Source organism: Caloenas nicobarica, chromosome 2 (assembly GCF_036013445.1).
Source record: "Caloenas nicobarica isolate bCalNic1 chromosome 2, bCalNic1.hap1, whole genome shotgun sequence".
Taxonomy (NCBI): domain Eukaryota; kingdom Metazoa; phylum Chordata; class Aves; order Columbiformes; family Columbidae; genus Caloenas; species Caloenas nicobarica.
The window spans coordinates 165,166,439-165,186,247 of record NC_088246.1 but is presented as its reverse complement, the minus strand read 5'-3'; the positions used below and the strand labels follow the sequence as shown (position 1 = coordinate 165,186,247).

The 19,809-nt window shown below is 68.1% G+C and overlaps 2 protein-coding genes across 2 annotated transcripts; both read left to right on the top strand.

The window, feature by feature from the left end:
* Window positions 1–1,678: 1,678 nt before the first annotated feature.
* FBXL6 (F-box and leucine rich repeat protein 6) lies at window positions 1,679–11,042 on the top strand. The gene is made up of 9 exons (XM_065627984.1): window positions 1,679–1,779; window positions 1,900–2,046; window positions 3,128–3,191; window positions 3,886–3,939; window positions 4,450–4,557; window positions 4,910–5,023; window positions 6,409–6,640; window positions 9,112–9,343; window positions 9,427–11,042. The coding sequence occupies exons 1-9, from the start codon at window positions 1,679–1,681 to the stop codon at window positions 9,749–9,751; spliced, it is 1,377 nt and encodes a 458-aa protein (XP_065484056.1). The 3' UTR covers window positions 9,752–11,042.
* Window positions 11,043–14,904: 3,862 nt separating this feature from the next.
* Window positions 14,905–19,809, top strand: SCRT1 (scratch family transcriptional repressor 1). Its single transcript, XM_065627983.1, has 4 exons — window positions 14,905–15,016; window positions 17,181–17,931; window positions 19,259–19,475; window positions 19,597–19,809. Exons 1-4 carry the CDS (start codon window positions 14,905–14,907, stop codon window positions 19,807–19,809), a joined length of 1,293 nt encoding a protein of 430 aa, XP_065484055.1.

The following is a 19,809-nucleotide window of genomic DNA, read 5'->3' as shown; positions in this document are numbered from 1 at the left end:
GCCGCCGCCGCCGCCCGGCCCGGAGCGGGACGGTCCCGCCCCCCGCGCCACCCCATTGGCCCGGCCGCGCGGGCTGCGCTCCCATTGGCCAACGGTCGGAGGGAGGGGCGGGTCGCTCCCCGCCCGTCCGGCGGGAGCGCGGCGCTGATTGGCTGAGGGGCGGGCGGGGGGGCGGGGCCGGGGCCTCCACCCCCCGCCCTCCGCGAGCCGGTTGGGCCGCGCGCGCCCCCCGCGCGAATGGGCCGAGGGGGCGGGGCCTGGGAAGTGGCGCGAAACCGGGGCGGGGCCGGGGGGACACGGGGGGACGGGGGGGACACGGGGGGACGGGGGGGACACGGGGGACAGGGGGGGACACGAGGGGACAGGGGGACATGGGGGACACGGGGGACACGGGGGGGAACACACGGGGGGACACGGGGGGACGGGGGGGACACGGGGGACACGGGGGGACGGGGGGGACACGGGGGACACGGGGGACACGAGGGGACACGAGGGGACAGGGGGACACGGGGGGAACACACGGGGGGACACAGGGGGGGACATGGGGGACACGGGGGGGGACACGGGGGACATGGGAGGAGCACGGGGGGTCCCCGGGGGGACACGGGGGGAACACGGGGGGACACCGGGACATACGGGGGACAGGGGGGACACGCGGGGACAGGGGGGACGTGGGCGGAGCACGGGGGGAGCCGGGAGGTACACGGGGGGACACGGGGGACACGGGAACATACGGGGACAGGCGGGACCCGGGGACAGGGGGACCCGGGGGGCCCCGGGGCTGTCCCGGCCCCGCCCCACGCCCCGCCCCCCCAAGATGGCTGCGCGCGGCAGGTGAACGCGGGGCCGGGGCCGCGGAGCCCCCCCCGCCCCACGCGCGGGGCCGGGGCCGCAACCGGACCCACGGACACGCCCGCGGAGCGACCCGGGGGCACGGCCGGGGGGGCGTGGGGGGCTGGCCGTGGGTCAGCCCGTGGGTCAGCCCGTGGGTCCGGCCGTGGGTGGGTGAGGCGGTGGTCCGGCCGTGGGTCAGTCCGTGTGTCTGTCCGTGGGTGGGCCAGTGTGTGGGTCAGCCCGTGGGTCTGGCCGTGGGTGGGTCAGTCCGTGGCTCTATCTATGGGTCTGTCCGTGGGTGGGCCAGTCTGTGGGTCAGTCTGTGGGTCTGTCCGTGGGTCTGGCTGTGGGTGGGTGAGTCTGTGGGTCTGTCCATGGGTCAGTCCGTGTGTCCATCTACGGGTCTGTCCGTGTGTCAGTCCGTGTGTCTGCCTGCGTGTCTGTCCATGTGTCCATCTGTGGGTCAGTCCGTGTGTCTGTCCGTGGGTGGGCCAGTCCGTGGGTCAGTCCGTGTGTCTGTGTTTGTCCGTCTGTCTGTGTCTGTCCGTGGGTCAGTCCGTGTGTCAGTCCGTGGGCCAGTCCGTGTGTCTGTGTCTGTCCGTGTGTCTGTCCTCGTGTCCCCGCCTCTAACCCCCGCCCAGCGCCCTCCCCGCAGCCGCCGCCCCCCGCGCCCGGTGCCGCGTCCCCCCCAGAGCCCGGGTGCCCCCCCGGCCCCGCCGCCCGCCCGCCCCCCCGTTCCTGCTGCAGCGCAGCCCGGACGGCGACGCCGTTTTCCTCGTGCCCACGGCGGGGGGGCCGCGGGAGCCCCCCCGCGGGAAGCGGCGCCGCCGCGGCGGGGGCGAAGATGACGATGCCGAAGACGATGCTGGAGCCTCCGCGACCCCGGGGGGCGCTTGGGGGACCCTCCTGCCCCCCGAAATCCTCCTGCGCATCCTGCAGTGGGGGGTGCGGCGGGCGGGGGGGGCCGTGCCGCTCCTCTGCAGGTGGGGGGGGGGGCCGGGGGGGGGGTTATGGGCTATGGGGGGGGGGGTCGCCCCCGTGTGTGACCGTGTCCCCCCCACCCAGGGTGTCCCGCGTGTGCCGGTTGTGGCGCCAAGTGGCCGCGGAGCCTCGTTTGTGGCGGCGGGTGGAGCTGGGGGGGGACACCCCCCCCGGGACCCCCCGCAGCGAGGGGGGGCGGCTGCGCGCGCTGCGCTGCCTGCCCGAGAACAGGTGCGGCATGGGGACCCCCCGCACCCCAAAACTGGGAGGCGCTCCCAGGGGACGCCCCCACAAACCGGGACCCCCCCAAACACCGGGACCCCCCCAAACACCGGGACCCCCCCCAAACACGGGGACCCCCCCAAACACCGGGACTCCCCCCAAACACCGGGACCCCCCCCAAACACCGGGACTCCCCCCCAAACACGGGGACCCCCACCCAGCCTGGGACCCCCACCCACCAGGACCCCCCCACTGGGACCCCCCCAAGCACCGGGACCCCCCCCCAAACACCGGGACCCCCCCCCAAACACCGGGACTCCCCCCAAACACCGGGACCCCCCCCAAACACCGGGACTCCCCCCCAAACATCAGAACACCCCCCAAACACTGGGACCCTTCGCACAGCCTGGGACCCCCACCCACCGGGACCCCCCCCACTGGGACGCCCCCAAACACCGGGGCCCCCCCAAACACCGGGACCCCCCCAAACACTGGGACCCCCACACACCGGGACCCCCATAGCCTGGGACCCCCCCCGCTGGGACCCTCAGACATCCCAGGACCCCCCAAACCCGGGGAACCCCCCATAGCCTGGGACCCCCAAACACCGGGACCCCTCCCCACCAGTGGGACCCCCTCCAGAAACCGGGACCCCCCCACTGGGCTCCTCCACACACACCCCGGGACACCCCCCACCACCTGGGACCCCCCCACTGGGACCCCCAGACCATCCCAGGACCCCCCCACAAACCGGGACCCCCCACACCGGGCTCGCACACACACATCGACACCCCCCTACTGGGACCCCCCCAAACACTGAGAACCCCCCCAAACACCGAGACCCCCAAACACCCGGACCCCCCCCCGGCCTGGGACCCCCCACCGGGACCCCCAGACATCCCGGGACCCCCCAAACCCAAGGACCCCTCCCCGCTCCGGGACCTCCCACAAACCGGGACCCCCTCTCACTGGGCTCCCCCCCCAGCCTGGGACCCCCACACACATCCGGGGACGCCCCCCAAACACCGGGACCCCCCCTACTCCAGGCCCCCCCCCCGAGACCCCCCAAAACATCCGCCCCCCCCCGCAGGTTCTCGCAGCTGCGGGAGTTTGTGCTGAGCGGCTGGAAGAGCCACGTGGGGGCGCTGCTGCAGGTGGGGGGGCTGCCCCACAACTGGGGGGCTGCCCCGCAACTGGGGGGCTGCAACTGCCTGGGGGGGGGTCCCCATTCACCTGGGTGGGGGAGGCTGCCTCACAAGTGGGGGGCCTCCCCCACATCTGGGGGGGGCTGCTCCATAACTGTGGGGACAGACCCACATCTGGGGGGGGCTGCCCCCGCGGTGCCCAGGGCTCGGGGCGGGGACCCCCCCAAATCCCACCACCAAGAGACCCCCCCACCCCCAGGAACCCCCCAGACCCCATCCCAGGGACCCCCCCCCATCCCCAGGGACCCCCCCCAGACCCCATCCCAAGGACCCCCCCAAATCCTCAGGGACCCCCCAAGACCCCCCCCACCCCAGGGACCCCCCCCAGACCCCATCCCAAGGACCCCCCCACATCCTCAGGGACCCCCCCAGACCCCATCCCAGGGACCCCCCCACATCCCCAGGGACCCCCCAGACCCCATCCCAGGGACCCCCCCACATCCCCAGGGACCCCCCAGACCCCATCCCAGGGACCCTCCCACATCCCCAGGGACGCCCCCAGACCCCCCCACACCACAGGCACCCTCCCCCCCTCCTGCCCCCAAACGGACCCCCCCGTCCCCTGCACCCTGGGGACCCCAACCCCCCCCCCCAGAGCCCGGGGACCCCCTGGCCCCCCCCAGACCCCCGTGTGCCCCCCCAGATGCTGAGCGAGCGCTGCCCCAACCTGCGCTGCCTGGAGCTGCGGCACTGCCAGGTGGGGGGACACGGGGACACGGGGGGGACACGATGACGGGGGGATGGGGGGACAGGGGGGACAAGGACGCAGGGAGGGATACGGGGACAGAGGAGGGACAGGGGGACACAGGGACATGTGGGACACAGGGACGGGGGGGGACACGGACACCTGGGGGGGACATGGACACCTGGGGTGGGGACACGGGTCCCAGTGCGGGGGGTGACATCCAGGGGGGGTGACATGGGCACCTGGGGGGGGACGGAAGCCGGGGGGGCGGTCCTCAATGCGGGGCGGGGGAGGGACCCAGGGGGGTCACAGGGTCCCGGGGGGGTCACAGGGTCCCTGGGGGGGTTCAGGGTCCGGGGGTCTCTGTGCTCAGGTGGACCCGGGGTCCCTTGGGGGGGTTCGGGGTCCCTTGGGGGGTTTCAGGGTCCCATGGGGGGTTCAGGGTCCGGGGGGCTCACAGGGTCCCTGGGGGGGTTCGGGGTTCCCATGGGGGGTTCAGGGTCCGGGGGTGTCTGTGCTCAGGTGGACCCGGGGGCCCTGGGGGGGTTCCTGGCCGTGTCCGGCCCCCCCCTGCGGCAGCTGGTTCTGAGCTGCGGCCCCCGCCTGGGGCCGGTGCTGGCGGCGCTGGCGGTGAGTGGGGACCCGAAACGGGCACCCCAAAAACGGGCACCCGGGGGTGTGGGTGAGGGGGGACCCCAAAAACGGGCACTCGGGGGTGGGAGTGAGGAGGGACCCCAAAAACGGGCAGCCCCCGAAAAGAGGCACCTGTGGGTGAATGGGGAACCCCAAAAAGGGGCACCCACGGGTGGGGGTAAGTTGGGAACCCGAAAAACGAGCACCCGTGGGGGGCGAAACCCCCAAAGGGCCCCCATGGGTGGGGGTGAATAGGGATCCCCAAAGGGGCACCCATGAGCGAATGGGGAACCCCCCGAAGGGCACCCGCAGGTGGGGGTGTCCCAGCTCCCCCCGGCCCGTCCCGCAGGGTGGGCGCTGCCCGGAGCTGCGGCTGCTGGAACTGGACGCGGGGCTGGGGGGCAGCGGCCCCCCCCTGCCCCTGCCCGTGGAGACCCTGCAGGAGGCGTGCCCGAGCCTGCAGGTAACGATGCCGCTGCCCGTCCCTGCCTGCCCCTGCCTGCCGCTGCCCGTCCCTGCCTGCCCCTGCCTGCCACTCCCTGTCCCTGCCTGTCCCTGCCCGTCCCTGCCTGCCCCTGCCTGCCACTCCCTGCCCCTGCCCGTCCCTGCCTGCCCCTGCCCGTCCCTGCCTGCCCCCACCTGTCCCTGCCTGTCCCTGCCTGCCCCTGCCTGTCCCTGCCCGTCCCTGCCTGCCCCCGCCTGCCCCCACCTGCCCCCACCTGTCCCTGCCTGTCCCTGCCTGCCCCCGCCTGCCCCCACCTGCCCCCACCTGTCCCTGCCTGTCCCTGCCTGCCCCCACCTGTCCCTGCCTGTCCCTGCCTGCCCCCACCTGTCCCTGCCTGTCCCTGCCTGCCCCTGCCTGCCGCTGCCCGTCCCTGCCTGCCCCTGCCTGCCCCTGCCTGCCCCTGCCCGTCCCTGCCTGCCCCCACCTGTCCCTGCCTGCCCCCACCTGCCCCCACCTGTCCCTGCCTGTCCCTGCCTGTCCCTGCCTGTCCCTGCCTGCCCCCACCTGCCCCCACCTGTCCCTGCCTGTCCCTGCCTGCCCTTGCCTGCCCCTGCCTGTCCCTGCCTGCCCCTGCCCGCCCCTGCCCGCCCCTGCCCATCCCTGCCTGCCCTTGCCTGTCCCTGCCTGTCTCTGCCTGCCCCCGCCTGTCCCTGCCTGTCCCTGCCTGTCTCTGCCTGTCCCTGCCTGTCCCTGCCTGCCCCCGCCTGCCCCCACCTGCCCCCACCTGTCCCTGCCTGTCCCTGCCTGTCTCTGCCTGCACCTGCCTGCTCCTGCCTGTATCTGCCTGTCCCCACCTGCCCCTGCCTGTCCCTGCCTGTCCCTGCCTGTCCCTGCCTGTCTCTGCCTGCACCTGCCTGCTCCTGCCTGTATCTGCCTGTCCCCACCTGCCCCTGCCTGTCCCTGCCTGCGCCTGCCTCTCCCTGCCTGTCCCTGCCTGTCCCTGCCTGTCCCTGCCTGCTCCTGCCTGCCCCTTCCTGTCCCTGCCTGCATCTGCCTGTATCTGCCTGTCCCCACCTGCTCCTGCCTGCCCTGCCTGCTCCTGCCTCCCTCTGCCTGTCCCTGCCTGCCCTTGCCTGTCCCTGCCTGTATCTGCCTGTCCCTCCCTGCCCCTGCCTATCCCTGCCCGCTCCTGCCTGTCCCTGCCTGCACCCCTGCCGCACCTGCCTGCACCTGCAGGGGGCATCAGAGGGGTGCAGGCAGGAATACAGGCAGGGATGCAGGCAGGGGTGCAGGCAGGGGTGCAGGCAGGGGTGCAGGCAGGGGGTGCAGGCAGGGGCACGGGCAGGGTGCTGCAGCTTTACCTGCCCGTCCCTGTCCCCCCTGACCCCCCATGTCCCCCCCAGGTGCTGCGGCTGCTGAACCTGCGCTGGGCTCCCCGGGCCGCCCCCCCCCGCGGTACCGGCCCCCCCGGGTTCGTGTGGCTGCGGGAGCTGAGCCTGGCGGGGGCCGGGGACCCCGGCGGGGGGGACGCGCTGCTGCAGCGGCTGCTGCGGCACTCGGGCCGCCTGACGCTGCTGGACCTGCGGGGGTGCGCGCGCGTCACCCCCCCCGCGCTGCTGGAGCTGCCGTGTCACGGTGAGGGGACACCGGGGGGGACGGGGGGTCACGCCACGGTGGCAATGATGGGTCGTGGCGTGGTGGCCGTGAGGGTGACATGGTGCTGTGTTGGGTCACACCGTGGTGACAATGATGGGTCATGGTGGCCATGCCGTGGTGGCCATGGTGGTGACGCGGTGCCATGTTGGGTCACGCCATGGTGGCCATGATGGGCCATGATGGCCATGGGATGATGGCCATGAGGGTGACATGGTGCTGTGTTGGGTCACACCATGGTGACAATGATGGGTCATGGTGGCCACGGGATGGTGGCCATGGTGGCAACATGGTGCCATGTTGGGTCACACCACGGTGGCCATGATGGGTCATGGTGGCTGTGGGATGGTGGCCATGGTGGCGACGTGGTGCCACGTTGGGTCACACTATGTTGGCCATGCCATGGTGACCATGAGGGTGACATGATGCCTCACTTGGTCACACCATGGTGACAATGATGGGTCATGGCGGCCATGCTATGGTGGCCATGGTGGTGACGTGGTGCCACGTTGGGTCACACCATGTTGGCCATGCCATAGTGGCCATGAGGATGACATGATGCCTCACTTGGTCAGACCATGGTGACAATGATGGGTCATGGTGGCCATGCCATGGTGGCAACTTGGTGCCACATACGGTCACACCACAGTGGCCATGATGGGCCATGTTTGCCATGGGATGGTGGCCATGGTGGTGACATGGTGCCACATTGGGTCACACCATGGTGACAATGATGAGTCATGGTGGCCATGCCATGGTGGCCATGGCAGCAATATGGTGCCACATTGGGTCACAGAATGTTGGTGATGATGGGCCATTGTGGCCATGCTATGTTGGCCATGCCATAGTGGCCATGGTGGCGACGTGGTGCCACGTTGGGTCACTACCACGGCGGCCATGATGGGCCATGTTGGCCATGGGATGGTGGCCATGAGGGTGACATAGTGCCGCATTGGGTCATGCCATGGTAGCCATCATGGTGATATGGTGTCATGTTGGGTCACGCCATGGTGGCCATGGCATGGTGGCCATGAGGGTGACATGGTGCCCCACTGGGTCACACCACGGTGGCCATGATGGGCCATGTTGGCCATGGGATGGTGGCCATGGTAGTGATGTGGTGCCGTGTTGGGTCACACCATGATGGCCATGAGATGGTGGCCATGGTGGCGATATGGTGCCATGTTGGGTCACATCATGGTGGCCATGCCATGGTGGCCGTGCCATGATAGTGCCGCAGTGACACATTGTGTCACACCATGGTGGCAATGATAAGTCATGGTGGCCATGCTATGGTGGCCAGGGCAGCAATATGGTGCCACATTGAGTCACAGAATGTTGGCGATGATGGGCCATGGTGGCCATGCCATGATGGTGGTGACATCGTGCCATGTTGGGTTGTGCCGTGGTGGCAATGATGGGCCATGCCATGTTGGCCGTGATGGGCCATGCCATGTTGGCCGTGATGGCAATACGGTGCCCCACTGGGTCACACCATGGTGGTTGTACCATGTTGGCCATGCTGTGGTGGCCATAAGGGTGATATGGTTCTGTGTTGGGTCACAGCGTGGTGGCAATGATGGGCCATGGTGACCATGCCATGGTGGCCCTGCCATGGTCTGCCATGATGGCAGGACAATGCCACATTGAGTCACACTGTGGTGGCAATGATGGGTCATGCCATGGTGGCGATACAGTGCCACATTGGGTCACACCGTGGTGGCCATGATGGGTCATGGTTGCCATACCATGGTGGCCATGGTGGCGACATGGTGCCATGTTGACTCATGCTGTGGTGACAATGATGGGCCATGGTGGCCACGGTGATGACATGGTGCCATGTTGGTCACACTGTGGTGGCATATTGGGTCATGCCATGTTGGCTATGCCACAGTGGTCATGGTGGTGATACGGTGCCACATTGGGTCAAATTGTAATGGCAATGCCATGCCATGATGGGTCATGCCATGTTGGCCATGCCATGGTGTGTTATGGTGGTGATAATGTGCCCTATTGAGTCACACCACAGTGGCCATGCTGTGCCGTGTCATGTCATGTCATGTCATGTCATGTCATGTCATGTCATTCACATCACATCATACTGTGCCACACCACGCTGCATTGGCCATGCCATGGTGTTCTGGCCATCCCATGTTGGCCATCCTATGTTGGCCCCGCCATGTCATACCGTGCAGCGCTGGCCATGTCTGCCATGCCATACCATGCCATTCCATGCTGCGTTGGCCATCCCATGCCATGTCCTGTCATACCGTACCATTCCATGCCACGTTGGCCACGTCATGGCATGACCATTCCATGCCACGTTGGCCACCCCACATTGGCCATCCCATGCCATGTCATATCGTGCCATTCCATGCCATGTTGGCCACGCCATGGCTTCCCGGCCACGCCACGTTGGCCACGCCGGTCACCACCCGCGGTGTCCCCCGCAGCACTGGAGCAGCTGTACCTGGGTCTGCCGTGCGGGACAGAGCAGCTGCCTCGCGTCACCACCGGCAGTGCCGCGCTCACCCGGCGTTGGCGCTGGAGCCTGCGGGAGCTGGACCTGGCCGGGCGCAGCTTCACGGAGCAGGACCTGGCGGGGGCCATGGCCGCCTTCCCGCCCGGCGCCCCCCTGCGCTCCCTCAACCTGGCCGGCACCAAGGTCACCGCCGGCGCGCTCAGGTAGGAGCCGGTTGGGGGCTGCGGGGGGACGGGGGACACGTCCTGGTCCCCAATGGCTGATGTGTGTCCCCCCCCCGCCACAGCGGTCTCCTGGCCAACTGCCCGGGCCTGGCCTACCTCAACCTGTCCTCCTGCCGCCACCTGCCCCGCGGCACCAAGAGGCCCCACCGGGGCTGCCAGGAGGTGCAGAGCTGCCTGCGCCTGCTGCGCGACCACCCAGGCACCGGCAACCCCAGCCAGGGGACAACCGGGGAGGAGGAACCCAACCAGGAACAGCTCAACCAGGAGCAACCCAACCAGGAACAGCTCAACCAGGAGCAACCCAACCAGGAACCCCCCAGTGATCAACTCAACCAGGAGCAATTCAATGAAGAGCAACCCAACCAGGAGCAACTTAACCAGGAGTAGCTTGACCAAGAGCAACTCAATGAGGAGCAACCCAACCAGGAACCCCCAGTGATCAAATCAAGAAGGAACAACTCAATGAGTAACTCAACCAGGAGCCATGCAATGAAGAGCAACCCAACCAGGAGCAACTCAATGAGGAGCCATTCAATGAGGAGCAACCCAACCAGGTGCAACTCAACTGGGAACCTGCCAGTGATTAACTCAACAAGGAGCAACCCAGTGATCAACCCAATGAGGAGCAACTCTACCAGGAGCAACCCAGCCAGGAGCAGCTCAACCAGGAGCAACTCAGTGAGAAGCAACCCAACCAGGAGCATGAATCTCACAGTGATCAACTCAACAACGAGCAACTCAACGAGTAACACAATGAGGAGCCACTCAATGAGGACCCCCCCAGTGATCAACCCCACCAACGGGGAGCCATTCAACCAGGAGCAATCCAACCAGGAGCAGCTCAACCAGGAACTCCCCCAGTGACCAACTCAACAAGGAGCCCCACATTGAGGAGCCCCCCACAGTCAGCAACTCAATGAGGGGCAACTCAGTAAGGAGCCCCCCAGTGATCAGCCCCCACATTGCTGAGCCCCGCAATGAGCAACTCAATGAGAAGCCCCCGCAATGAGGAGCCTCCCATTGAGGAGCCCCCCAGGGAGCAACTCAACGAGGAGCAACTCAACGAGGAGCCCCCCGATGATCAGAGCCCCCCGATGATCACCCCCCCCGCATTGATGAGCCCCGCAATGAGGAGCCACTCAATGACGAGCCCCCTGATGACCAATGCCACCCAAGGAGGAGCCCCACAATGAGCAACTCAAGGAGGAGATGACTATCGATGAGCCCCCCCAATGAGGACCCAGCCAATGAGCAACTCAACAAGGTGCCCCCAACAAGGAGCCACTCAACGAGGAGCCCCCCAATGAGGAGGCCCCAATGAAGAGGTCCCAATGAGCTACTCAATGAGGAGCCCCCCAACAAGGACCTTGCCCCAGTGATGAGGCCCCCCCAACAAGGAGTCCCCCCAACAAGTAGTCCCCCGGTGAGCCCCCGGACCAACCCAAGATGTGGGGAGCCTGGGACCCCACCAGTTGGCAGCACCCTGAGCTCCATCCCCCGCCCAGTTTTGTACCCCCCAACTTTTGTACCCCCACTTTTGTACAATGCCCCTACTTTTGTACAACCCCACTTTTGTACAATGCCCCTACTTTTGTACAACCCCACTTTTGTACCCCCCAGTTTTGTACCTCCAATTTGGGGGGGGTCTTTCCCCGGGGCTGGGCAATAAAGGGCTCTGCCTCCCAATGCTGCTGCTCCCCAAAACTGTGCCCCCCAACCCTGGTGCTCGCCCATGGGAGGGGGACATCCCCAACATCACTGGTGCTCCCCAACATCTGGGCACCCCAACATTGCTGCTCCTCAATGTTGGTGCCCCCCAATATCTCATCTCCCTGATGGTGGTGCCCCCAACTCCTGTGCTGCCCGCCCTGTGCTCCAAGTGCTCCCAGTGCCCACCCCGGTGCTCCCAGTGCTCCCAGTGCCCACCCCAGTGTTCCCAGTGCTCCCAGTGCCCATCCCAGTGCTCCCAGTGTCCACCCCAGTGCTCCCAGTGCTCCCAGTGTCCACCCCAGTGCTCCCAGTGCCCATCCCAGTGCTCCCAGTGTCCACCCCAGTGCTCCCAGTGCTCTCAGTGTCCACCCCAGTGCTCCCATCACCCTCTCCAGTGCTCTCGGTGTCCACCTCAGTGCTCCCACCGCTCCCATCGCCCACCCCAGTGCTCCCATCGCCCACTCCAGTGCTCCCATCGCCCACCCCAGTGCTCCCAGTGTCCACCCCAGTGCTCCCATCACCCACCCCAGTGCTTCCAGTATCCACCCCAGTGCTCCCATCACCCTCCCCAGTGCTCCCAGTGCTCTGTGTCCACCCTAGTGCTCCCAACACCCATCCCAGTGCACCCGTCATGCACCCCAGTGCTCCCAGTGCCCTCTCCAGTGCTCTCGGTGTCCACCTCAGTGCTCCCACTGCTCCCATTGCCCACCCCAGTGCTCCCAGTGCCCACCCCAGTGCTCCCAACACCCATCCCAGTGCCCCCGTCATGCACCCCAGTGCTCCCAGTGCCCACCCCAGTGCTCCCAGTGCTCCCTGGGAGGAGGGGCAGGGGCGGGGGGGGGTCTGATCTTCCCCCCCACCAGCTGTGTCCCCCCTGTGGTGTCGTGGGGTCGTGGGGGTCGCGCCCCCCAGGGCCATTTGTCACCAACCGGCAGCGACCGCTGCCATTTGCATATTGATGAGCGCTAATGAGCCGGGCCTGGCCCAGCTGCTGCTCCAAACCTCGTTAACGTGCTAATTAGTGCCGCCCATGCACCCAGTGGGCAACCTGAGCACCCAATGGGCAACCCCAGCAGCCAATGGGTAATCCCAGCACCCATTGGGTAACCTCAGCACACATTGGGCAACCTGAGCACCCATTGGGCAACCTGAGCACCCAATGGGCAACCTCAGCAGCCAATGGGTAATCCCAGCACCCAGTGGGCAACCTCAGCACTCACTGGACAACCTGAGCACACAATGGGCAACCTCAGGACCCAATGGGCAACCTCAGCACTCATTGGACAACCCCAGCACCTGTTAGGCAACCTGAGTACCCAACGGGCAACCTCAGCACCCACAGGCAAGCTCAGCACCCAACGGGCAACCTCAGCACTCACTGGACAACCTGAGCACACAATGGGCAACCTCAGGACCCAATGGGCAACCTCAGCACTCATTGGGCAACCCCAGCACCTGTTAGGCAACCTGAGTACCCAACAGGCAACCTCAGCACCCATTGGGCAACCTGAGCACCCAACGGGCAACCCCAGCACCCATTGGGCAACCTGAGCACCCAATGGGCAACCCCAGCACCCAATGGGCAACTGCATCACCCAATGGGCAACCTTTGCACCCAAACGGCAACCCCAGCACCCAATGCGCAATGTCAGCACTCAATGGGCAACCCCAGTACCCAGTGGGCTACCCCAGCAAGAGATGGGAAACCTCAGCACCAGATGGGCAACTTCAACACCCAATGGGGCAACCTCAGCACTCAATGGGCAACATCAGCCCCCATTGGGCAACTCCAGCCCCCATTGGGCAGCTCCAGCACCCACTGAGCTGCCCCCAGCTCCCCAACCCCCACCCAAGGGTGCCCCCCATGATGAGATAGGGTGGCAGCCCCTCCCCAGCAAGCCCTGCCAGGGCGGTTAATGAGATGCTAATGAGATGCTAATGAGGCGCTGTGATTGCTCTGAGCGCCATTGTCAGCGAGATGGGGGGGGACACACAGCCCCCAGGCAGGGGAGGGGCCACCTGGGGCCTGTCTGGGGGAAGGGGCGAATGCGACACCCGGGTGTGCACGGGGGGGCTGCGTGTGCGTTTGCACACGCACATACATGTTCACGTGTGTGTCTGCTTGCACCTGCGTATCGACGTGCACGCGTGTGCAGGGGGTGTCTGCGCACGTGCACACGCGTGTCTGCATGTGCTCACGCGTACATGTTTGTGCATCCATGTCTGCGTGTGTGGATCTTCTGCACACACGTGTCTCATCCTCAGACGCTCATCCTCCTCCTCACCCTCCGCCCTTCATCCTCAGACCCTCATCCTCGGCTCCTCCAGCTTTTCAGCTCTTTATCCTCATTCCTGGCTCCTCGCCCCCTGCTCTTCATCCCCCTCTTCGTCCCCCGTCTTCATCCTCATCCTCTGCTCCTTGTCCTTCACTCCTCGTTCTGGGCCTCAGCTGCTCATCACCCTCCTCATCCTCAGGTCTCATTCTCTGGTGCTCAACCGACAGCCCGGCCTGGTCCTTTGGGCCTTGTCCTTATCTTTGTCCTGTTCCCATCCCATCCCATCCCACCCCATCTCATCCCATCCCATCCCATCCCACCCCATCTCATCCCATTCCATCCCATCCCACCCCATCCCATCCATCCCACCCCATCCCATCCCATCCCATCCCATCACATACACCCCATCCCATCCCACCCCATCCATCCCACCCCATCCCGTCCCACCACATCACATCCATCCCACCCCATCCCATCCCATCCCACCCCATCCCATCCCATGCCATCCCATCCCATCCCATCCCATCCCATGCCATCCCATCCCACCCAATCCCATCCCACCCCATCCATCCCACCCTACCCCACCCCGCCCATCCATCCCACCCCACCCCACCCCACCCCATCCACCCTATCCCACCCCACCCCATCCCATCCCATCCCATCCCATCCCATCCATCCCACCCCATCCCCTCCCATCCATCCCATCCATCCCATCCCATCCCACCCCATCCCCTCCCATCCATCCCATTCATCCCATCCCATCCCACCCCATCCCACCCCATCCTACCCCATCCCATCCCACGCCATCCCATTGTGTCCCCCTCCCATCCCCATTCCCATCCCCCCCGCCATTCCCGGGGATTTCCCGGTGTTCCCCCCTCCTCCGGGGATCCCCCCTCCCCCCTTTACCGACGTCACCCCGCAGCCTCGTGACGCCCCCCCCATCCCCACCCCCCCATCCCCGGTCCGGGGGTCCCGTTCCCCGCCCCCCGGGGCGGCGCCTCCTCCGCTCCCCCCTCTCCCCGCCCCCCCCCGCCGCTCCGCTCCCCGCGCTCGGGCTCCGCCGCTTCCTCCCCCCCCATTCCCGCCCCCGCTCCCCTCCCCGCCCCGGGCCGCCGTTATAAGCGCGGTGGCGGATGCGGGAGCGCTCACACGGCCCCGACCGAGCGCGGCGGCGCCGCCCCCCCCGCCGCCGCCGCCGCCGCCGCCGCCGCTGTCCGGTGCTGACCGGGGGAGCTGTCCGCGGCGGGCGGTGCTGAACCGGCGGCTCCCGACCCCCGGTCCCCGCCGCGCGGCGCTGCCCCGGTCGCGGCCCCGCCGGTCCATGCCCCGGCGCGGGGGGGGGTCGCCGCTGCCCAGCGCTCCGGGAGCCGCCGGGAGCGGCCCTGCGGAGACGGCGGCGGCGGCGGCTGCGGGCGGCCCCGCACCGGAGCTGGGCGGCCGCGCCCGCCGCCGCACAAAGCCGTAGGCTCGGTTTAACACCCCCCTCCCCCCCCCTTACCGGGGGGGGCCCCTTTGTGGCGGCGGGGCCGGGCGCGGGCCCCGGGAGGAACCATGCCCAGGTCGTTCCTGGTGAAGAAGGTGAAGATCGATGACTTCCCCGCCGGCCTCGACGCCCCGTACGGCAGGACCCGGGCGGATTTCGGTTCCCGGTTACACGACAAGGGTAAATACCGGGGCGGGGGGGCGCGGGTTGAGAACCGGGGCCGGGCGCATTCCGCCGCGCCGCCCGCCGCGACCGGCCGGGCCGAGCGGAGCCGAACCGGGCCCCAGTAGAACCGAACCGAGCCCGACTAGAGCCGAGTAGAGACGAACCGGGCCCGAGGGGAGCCGAGCGGAACCGAACCGGGCCCGAGTAGAGCCGAACCGGTCCGGGTAGAGCCGAGTAGAACCGAACCGGGCCCGAGGAGAACCGAACCAGGCTCGCGTACAGCCGAGTCTTTCCGAGTAGAGCCGAACCGGGCCGAACCGGCCCCGGCGCTGCCTTTTGTCTGCCGGAGCCAAGTTCAAGGGCAAGCGCAGCCGGAGCCCCCGGCTCGGGCCCGGCCTTTGTGCGGAGCGCGGCCCCGCGGGCGGCCCCGGCCCGGCCCGGTGCGGCGGCGGCTGCGGCGCGTTGCGTAACCGGGACCGAACCGCCGCAGCGCGGCCCGGCCCGGCCCGGCCCCGCTGACCTTGAGCGGCACCGGGGGCAGCGGCGGGCAGGGATGGGGACAGGGACAAGAATGGAGGCAGGGACCGCGGTAGCACTGGGGACGGGGATGGAGGCAGGGACCGGGATGCAGGCAGGGACAGGGACAAGGATGCGGGCAGGGACAGGGACAGGGACCGGGATGCAGGCAGGGACAGGGACAAGGATGCGGGCAGGGACAGGGACAGGGACCGCGGTAGTGATGGGGACAGGGATGGAGGCAGGGACCGGGATGCAGGGAGGGACAGGGACAAGGATGCAGGCAAGAACAGGGACAGTGACAGGGACAGGGATGGAGGCAGGAACAGGGACAGGGACAGGGACAGGGATGGAGGCAGGAACAGGGACAGGGACCGCGGTAGCGATGGGGACAGGGATGCAGGCAGGGACCGGGACAGGGACAGGGATGGAGGCAGAGACAGGGACAGGGACCGCAGTAGCGATGGGGACAGGGATGCAGGCAGGGACCGGGACGCAGGCAGGGACAGGGACAGTGACAGGGACAGGGGTGGAGGCAGGAACAGGGACAGGGACCATGGTAGCGATGGGGACAGGGATGCAGGCAGGGACAGGAATAGGGATGTGGACAGGGGTAGGGAAGGGGACAGGGACAATGTCAAGGGGCTGTGGGCAGGGACAGGGACAAGGAAAGGGACAAGCACAAGGGACTGCGGACAGAGGCAGGGGTACGGGGCTGTGGGCAGGGACACGGGTAGGGACAGGGATGGGGGTCTGCAGGCAGGGACAGGGACAAGGACAGGGATGCAGGCAGAGACCAAGGTAGGGATGGGGACAGGGACAGGGACAAGGATGGAGGCAGGGACTGGGATAGGGATGGGGATGGGGACACGGATGGGGACAGGGACAGTGTCAGGGGGCGGTGGGCAGGGACAGCGATGGGGACAGGGACAAGGGAAAGGAACAAGTACAGGCGACTGTGGACAGGGACACCATAAGGGGGCTGTGGGCAGGACAAGGGTAGGGACAGGGACAGGGACAGAGACAAGGATGGGGGCTGCAGGTAGGGCCAGGGTCAGGGCTGGGGACCGCGGGCAGGGACAGGGACAAGGAAAGGGACAGAGACAGGTGGCTGTGAGCAGGGACAGGGACAGGGACAAGGGTAAGGACAGGGACAAAGACGGGGGGCTGTAGGTGGGGACAGGGATGGGGACAGGGCCGAGGAATGCGGGCAGGGACAGGGAGAGGTGGCTGTGAGCAGGGACAGGGACAGGGACGGACACTGGGACAAGGATGGGGACAGGGGCTGTGGCCAAGGACGGGGACACGGGAAGGGCCAGGGTTGCAGGCAGGAGGACGGGCAGGAGCAAGGGCAAGGTCAAGGGCAGCAGTACAGACAGGGCCAGGGGACAAGGGCCAGGGGTGGGCACCGTCTGGCAGGGAAGTGGGGTACAGGGCAGGGGTGCAGGCAGGGGTGCAGGCAGGGGTGCAGGCAGGGGCGGAGGCAGGGGCGTGCAGGCAGGGGGGTGCAGGCAGGGGTGCAGGCAGGGGGGTGCAGGCAGGGGGGTGCAGGCAGGGGGGTGCAGGCAGGGGTGCAGGCAGGGGCTCCCCAGCGCGGTGGCACCGTCACCCTTCTCGGGGTGCCACTGACCAGCTGTCTCCCCTTCTCTCCCGTCCCCGCCAGGGTACATCAGCGAGTACATGGCACCGTCGGCGTACGAGGGGGACGGCGAGGCCGCGCTCAAGGTGCCGTCACCGGCCGCCATCTACCCCGGCGGGCGGGGGGACTACGGGCCAGGGGACGCGGACCCCCCCGACAGCCCCCAGTCGGGCATGGCCGGCGGCTACATCAACGGCGACGCGGCGGTGAGCGAAGGCTACGCCGTGGACGCCTTCTTCATCACCGACGGGCGGTCGCGGCGCAAGACGGCGCTGGGGCCGGGGGCCGGGGCGGGGGGGACGGCGCCGCGGAGCCTCCAGCGCCACACGTGCGGGGAGTGCGGGAAAACCTACGCCACGTCGTCCAACCTGAGCCGCCACAAACAGACCCACCGCAGCCTGGACAGCAAAATGGCCAAGAAGTGTCCGACGTGCGGGAAGGTCTACGTCTCCATGCCGGCCATGGCCATGCACCTGCTGACGCACGACCTGAAGCACAAGTGCGAGGTGTGCGGGAAGGCGTTCAGCCGGCCCTGGCTGCTGCAGGGCCACATGCGCTCGCACACCGGGGAGAAGCCGTTCGGCTGCGCCCACTGCGGCAAAGCGTTCGCCGACCGCTCCAACCTGCGCGCCCACATGCAGACCCACTCGGCCTTCAAGCACTTCAAGTGCAAGCGCTGCAGCAAGACCTTCGCCCTCAAGTCTTATCTCAACAAACATTACGAGTCCGCCTGCTTCAAGGGGGCCGGGCCGCCCCCGCTCAGCCCCCTGCGAGGGTGAGGTTTGGGGGGCTCGGCGACGCCCCCCCCGCTGGCGCTGCCGGCGCTCGCTCGGTGGTGGGTGGTGGTGGGTGGTGGTGGGTGCCGGCACTGGGGATGCTGCGGGGGACGGGGGGGTCTGCGCAGGGTGATGCCCCCCGAGAATGGGGGGGTTGGTCTTGGGGTGCACCCCGAGATCGGGGTGACCCCCTTTGCGTGGGTGCCTTGACCCCGTGGTGCACCCCAAGATCGAGGCAAACACCCAGTCCTTCAGTTGCTTGGGTGCCCCGGCCCTGTGCTGCACCCCACGATCAGGGTGACCCCCCCATCCTTCCGTGGGTGCCCCAGCCCTGTGCTGCACCCCACGACCAGGGTGGCCCCCCCTCCCCCTTGCATGACCCCAACCATGGGGTCACCCCCCCCTTTTTGTATGGGTGCCATGGCTCTGTGGTGCACCCCAAGATCAGGGCGATGACCCCAGGCATGGGTGCCTTGACCCCCTGGTGCACCCCAAGATCAGGGTGACCCCTCCCCTTGCATGGGCGCCCCAGCCTCATGCAATAGACTAATCCAGGGTGACCCCCCCAACCTTCTGTGGGTGCCCCAGCCCTGTGCTGCACCCCAAGATCAGGGTGACCCCCCCCATTGCATGACCCCAACCATGCGGTCACCCCCCTTTTTGTATGGGTGCCATGACCCTGTGGTTGCACCCCAACATCAGGGTGATGACCCCAGGCATGGGGGGGCTGGTCTTGTGGTGCACCCCAAGACTGGGGTGACCCCCCCTTGCATGGGTGCCTTGGCCCCCTGGTGCACCCCAAGATCAAGGTGACTCCCCCCATCCTTCTGTGGGTGCCCTGGTCCTATGGTGCGCCTCGAGATTGGGGTGACCCCCCCATCTTTCTGTGGGTGCCCCAGCCCTGTGGTGCACCCCGAGATTGGGGTGACCCACCCCATCTTTCTGTGGGTGCCCTGGTCCTATGGTGCACCCCATCATCAGGGTGACCCCCCTTGCACAGGTGCCATGACCCTGTGCTGCACCCCAAGATCAGGGTGACCCCTCATCCTTCCATGGGTGCCCCAACCCTGTGGTGCACCCCAAGATCAGGGTGACCCCCCCCCATTGCATGGGTGCCCCCCCTCACGCCATAGCCCAATCCAGGGTGCCCCCCCCGCATGGGTGCCTTGACGCCGCGGTGCACCCCAAAACCAGGGTGACCCCCCCTCAATGCATGGGCGCCCCAACCCCTCCAGTGCCCCCCAAACCAGGGTCCCCCCCACTTTGCATGGGTGCCCCAGCCCTGTGCTGCACCCCAAGATCAGGGTGACCCCTCCCCCTTTGCAGGGGTCCCCTCGGGGCCCCCCCCCGCAATAAGCCCCCCCGCACGGCACAGCGATGCCCGGGCAGTTTTGGGGTACCCCGGCACCCCCCCCCCCCCCCGCTGCAGTACCTCTGCCTGGGGACACCCCCTTGCGGGGACCCCCCCGGGCGCCCCCCCGGGCACCCCCACCCTGGGGACCTTTTGGGGTGCCCCCCCGGGTACTTCCCCAACCTTACACGGGTACCCCCCCAAAACCCGGGGGGTCGCCCCAGCCCGGCGCCCCCCGCCCGGGGGTCTCCCCCAAGACCCCCCCCCCCAAAAGGGGGAGCCCTGACTCCCCCCACCAGGGGGCGCCCCCCAGGGGCTCCCCGCCCCCCCCGGGGTGGCCCCCCCGCCCCCCCGCTGGGGGGCGCCCTCCCCCGAGAGCACAAGCGGCCCCGCCGGGCCCCTCCCCCTCCCCGCCCCCCCCCCCCGGGATTTTGGCGCCGCCCCCCAGGGGCCCCTCCCCCCCCTCCCCCTCCTCCCCTCCCCCCCCAGCGATGCCAAAGTCTTTGTCACTTTTGGGAGGGGCTGA

Bases quoted from the DNA above. Each gene is read 5' to 3' on its own strand.
- FBXL6 (XM_065627984.1), top strand. From the start codon at position 1,679: ATGACGATGCCGAAGACGATGCTGGAGCCTCCGCGACCCCGGGGGGCG. The intron at 2,047-3,127 runs GTGCGGCATGGG...CCCCCCCCGCAG, and splicing joins CGCTGCCTGCCCGAGAACAG to GTTCTCGCAGCTGCGGGAGT. The intron at 4,558-4,909 runs GTGAGTGGGGAC...CCCGTCCCGCAG, and splicing joins CGGTGCTGGCGGCGCTGGCG to GGTGGGCGCTGCCCGGAGCT.
- SCRT1 (XM_065627983.1), top strand. From the start codon at position 14,905: ATGCCCAGGTCGTTCCTGGTGAAGAAGGTGAAGATCGATGACTTCCCC. The intron at 17,932-19,258 runs GTGAGGTTTGGG...CCCCCTTTGCAG, and splicing joins CCGCTCAGCCCCCTGCGAGG to GGGTCCCCTCGGGGCCCCCC. The intron at 19,476-19,596 runs GTACCCCCCCAA...GGCGCCCCCCAG, and splicing joins ACTTCCCCAACCTTACACGG to GGGCTCCCCGCCCCCCCCGG.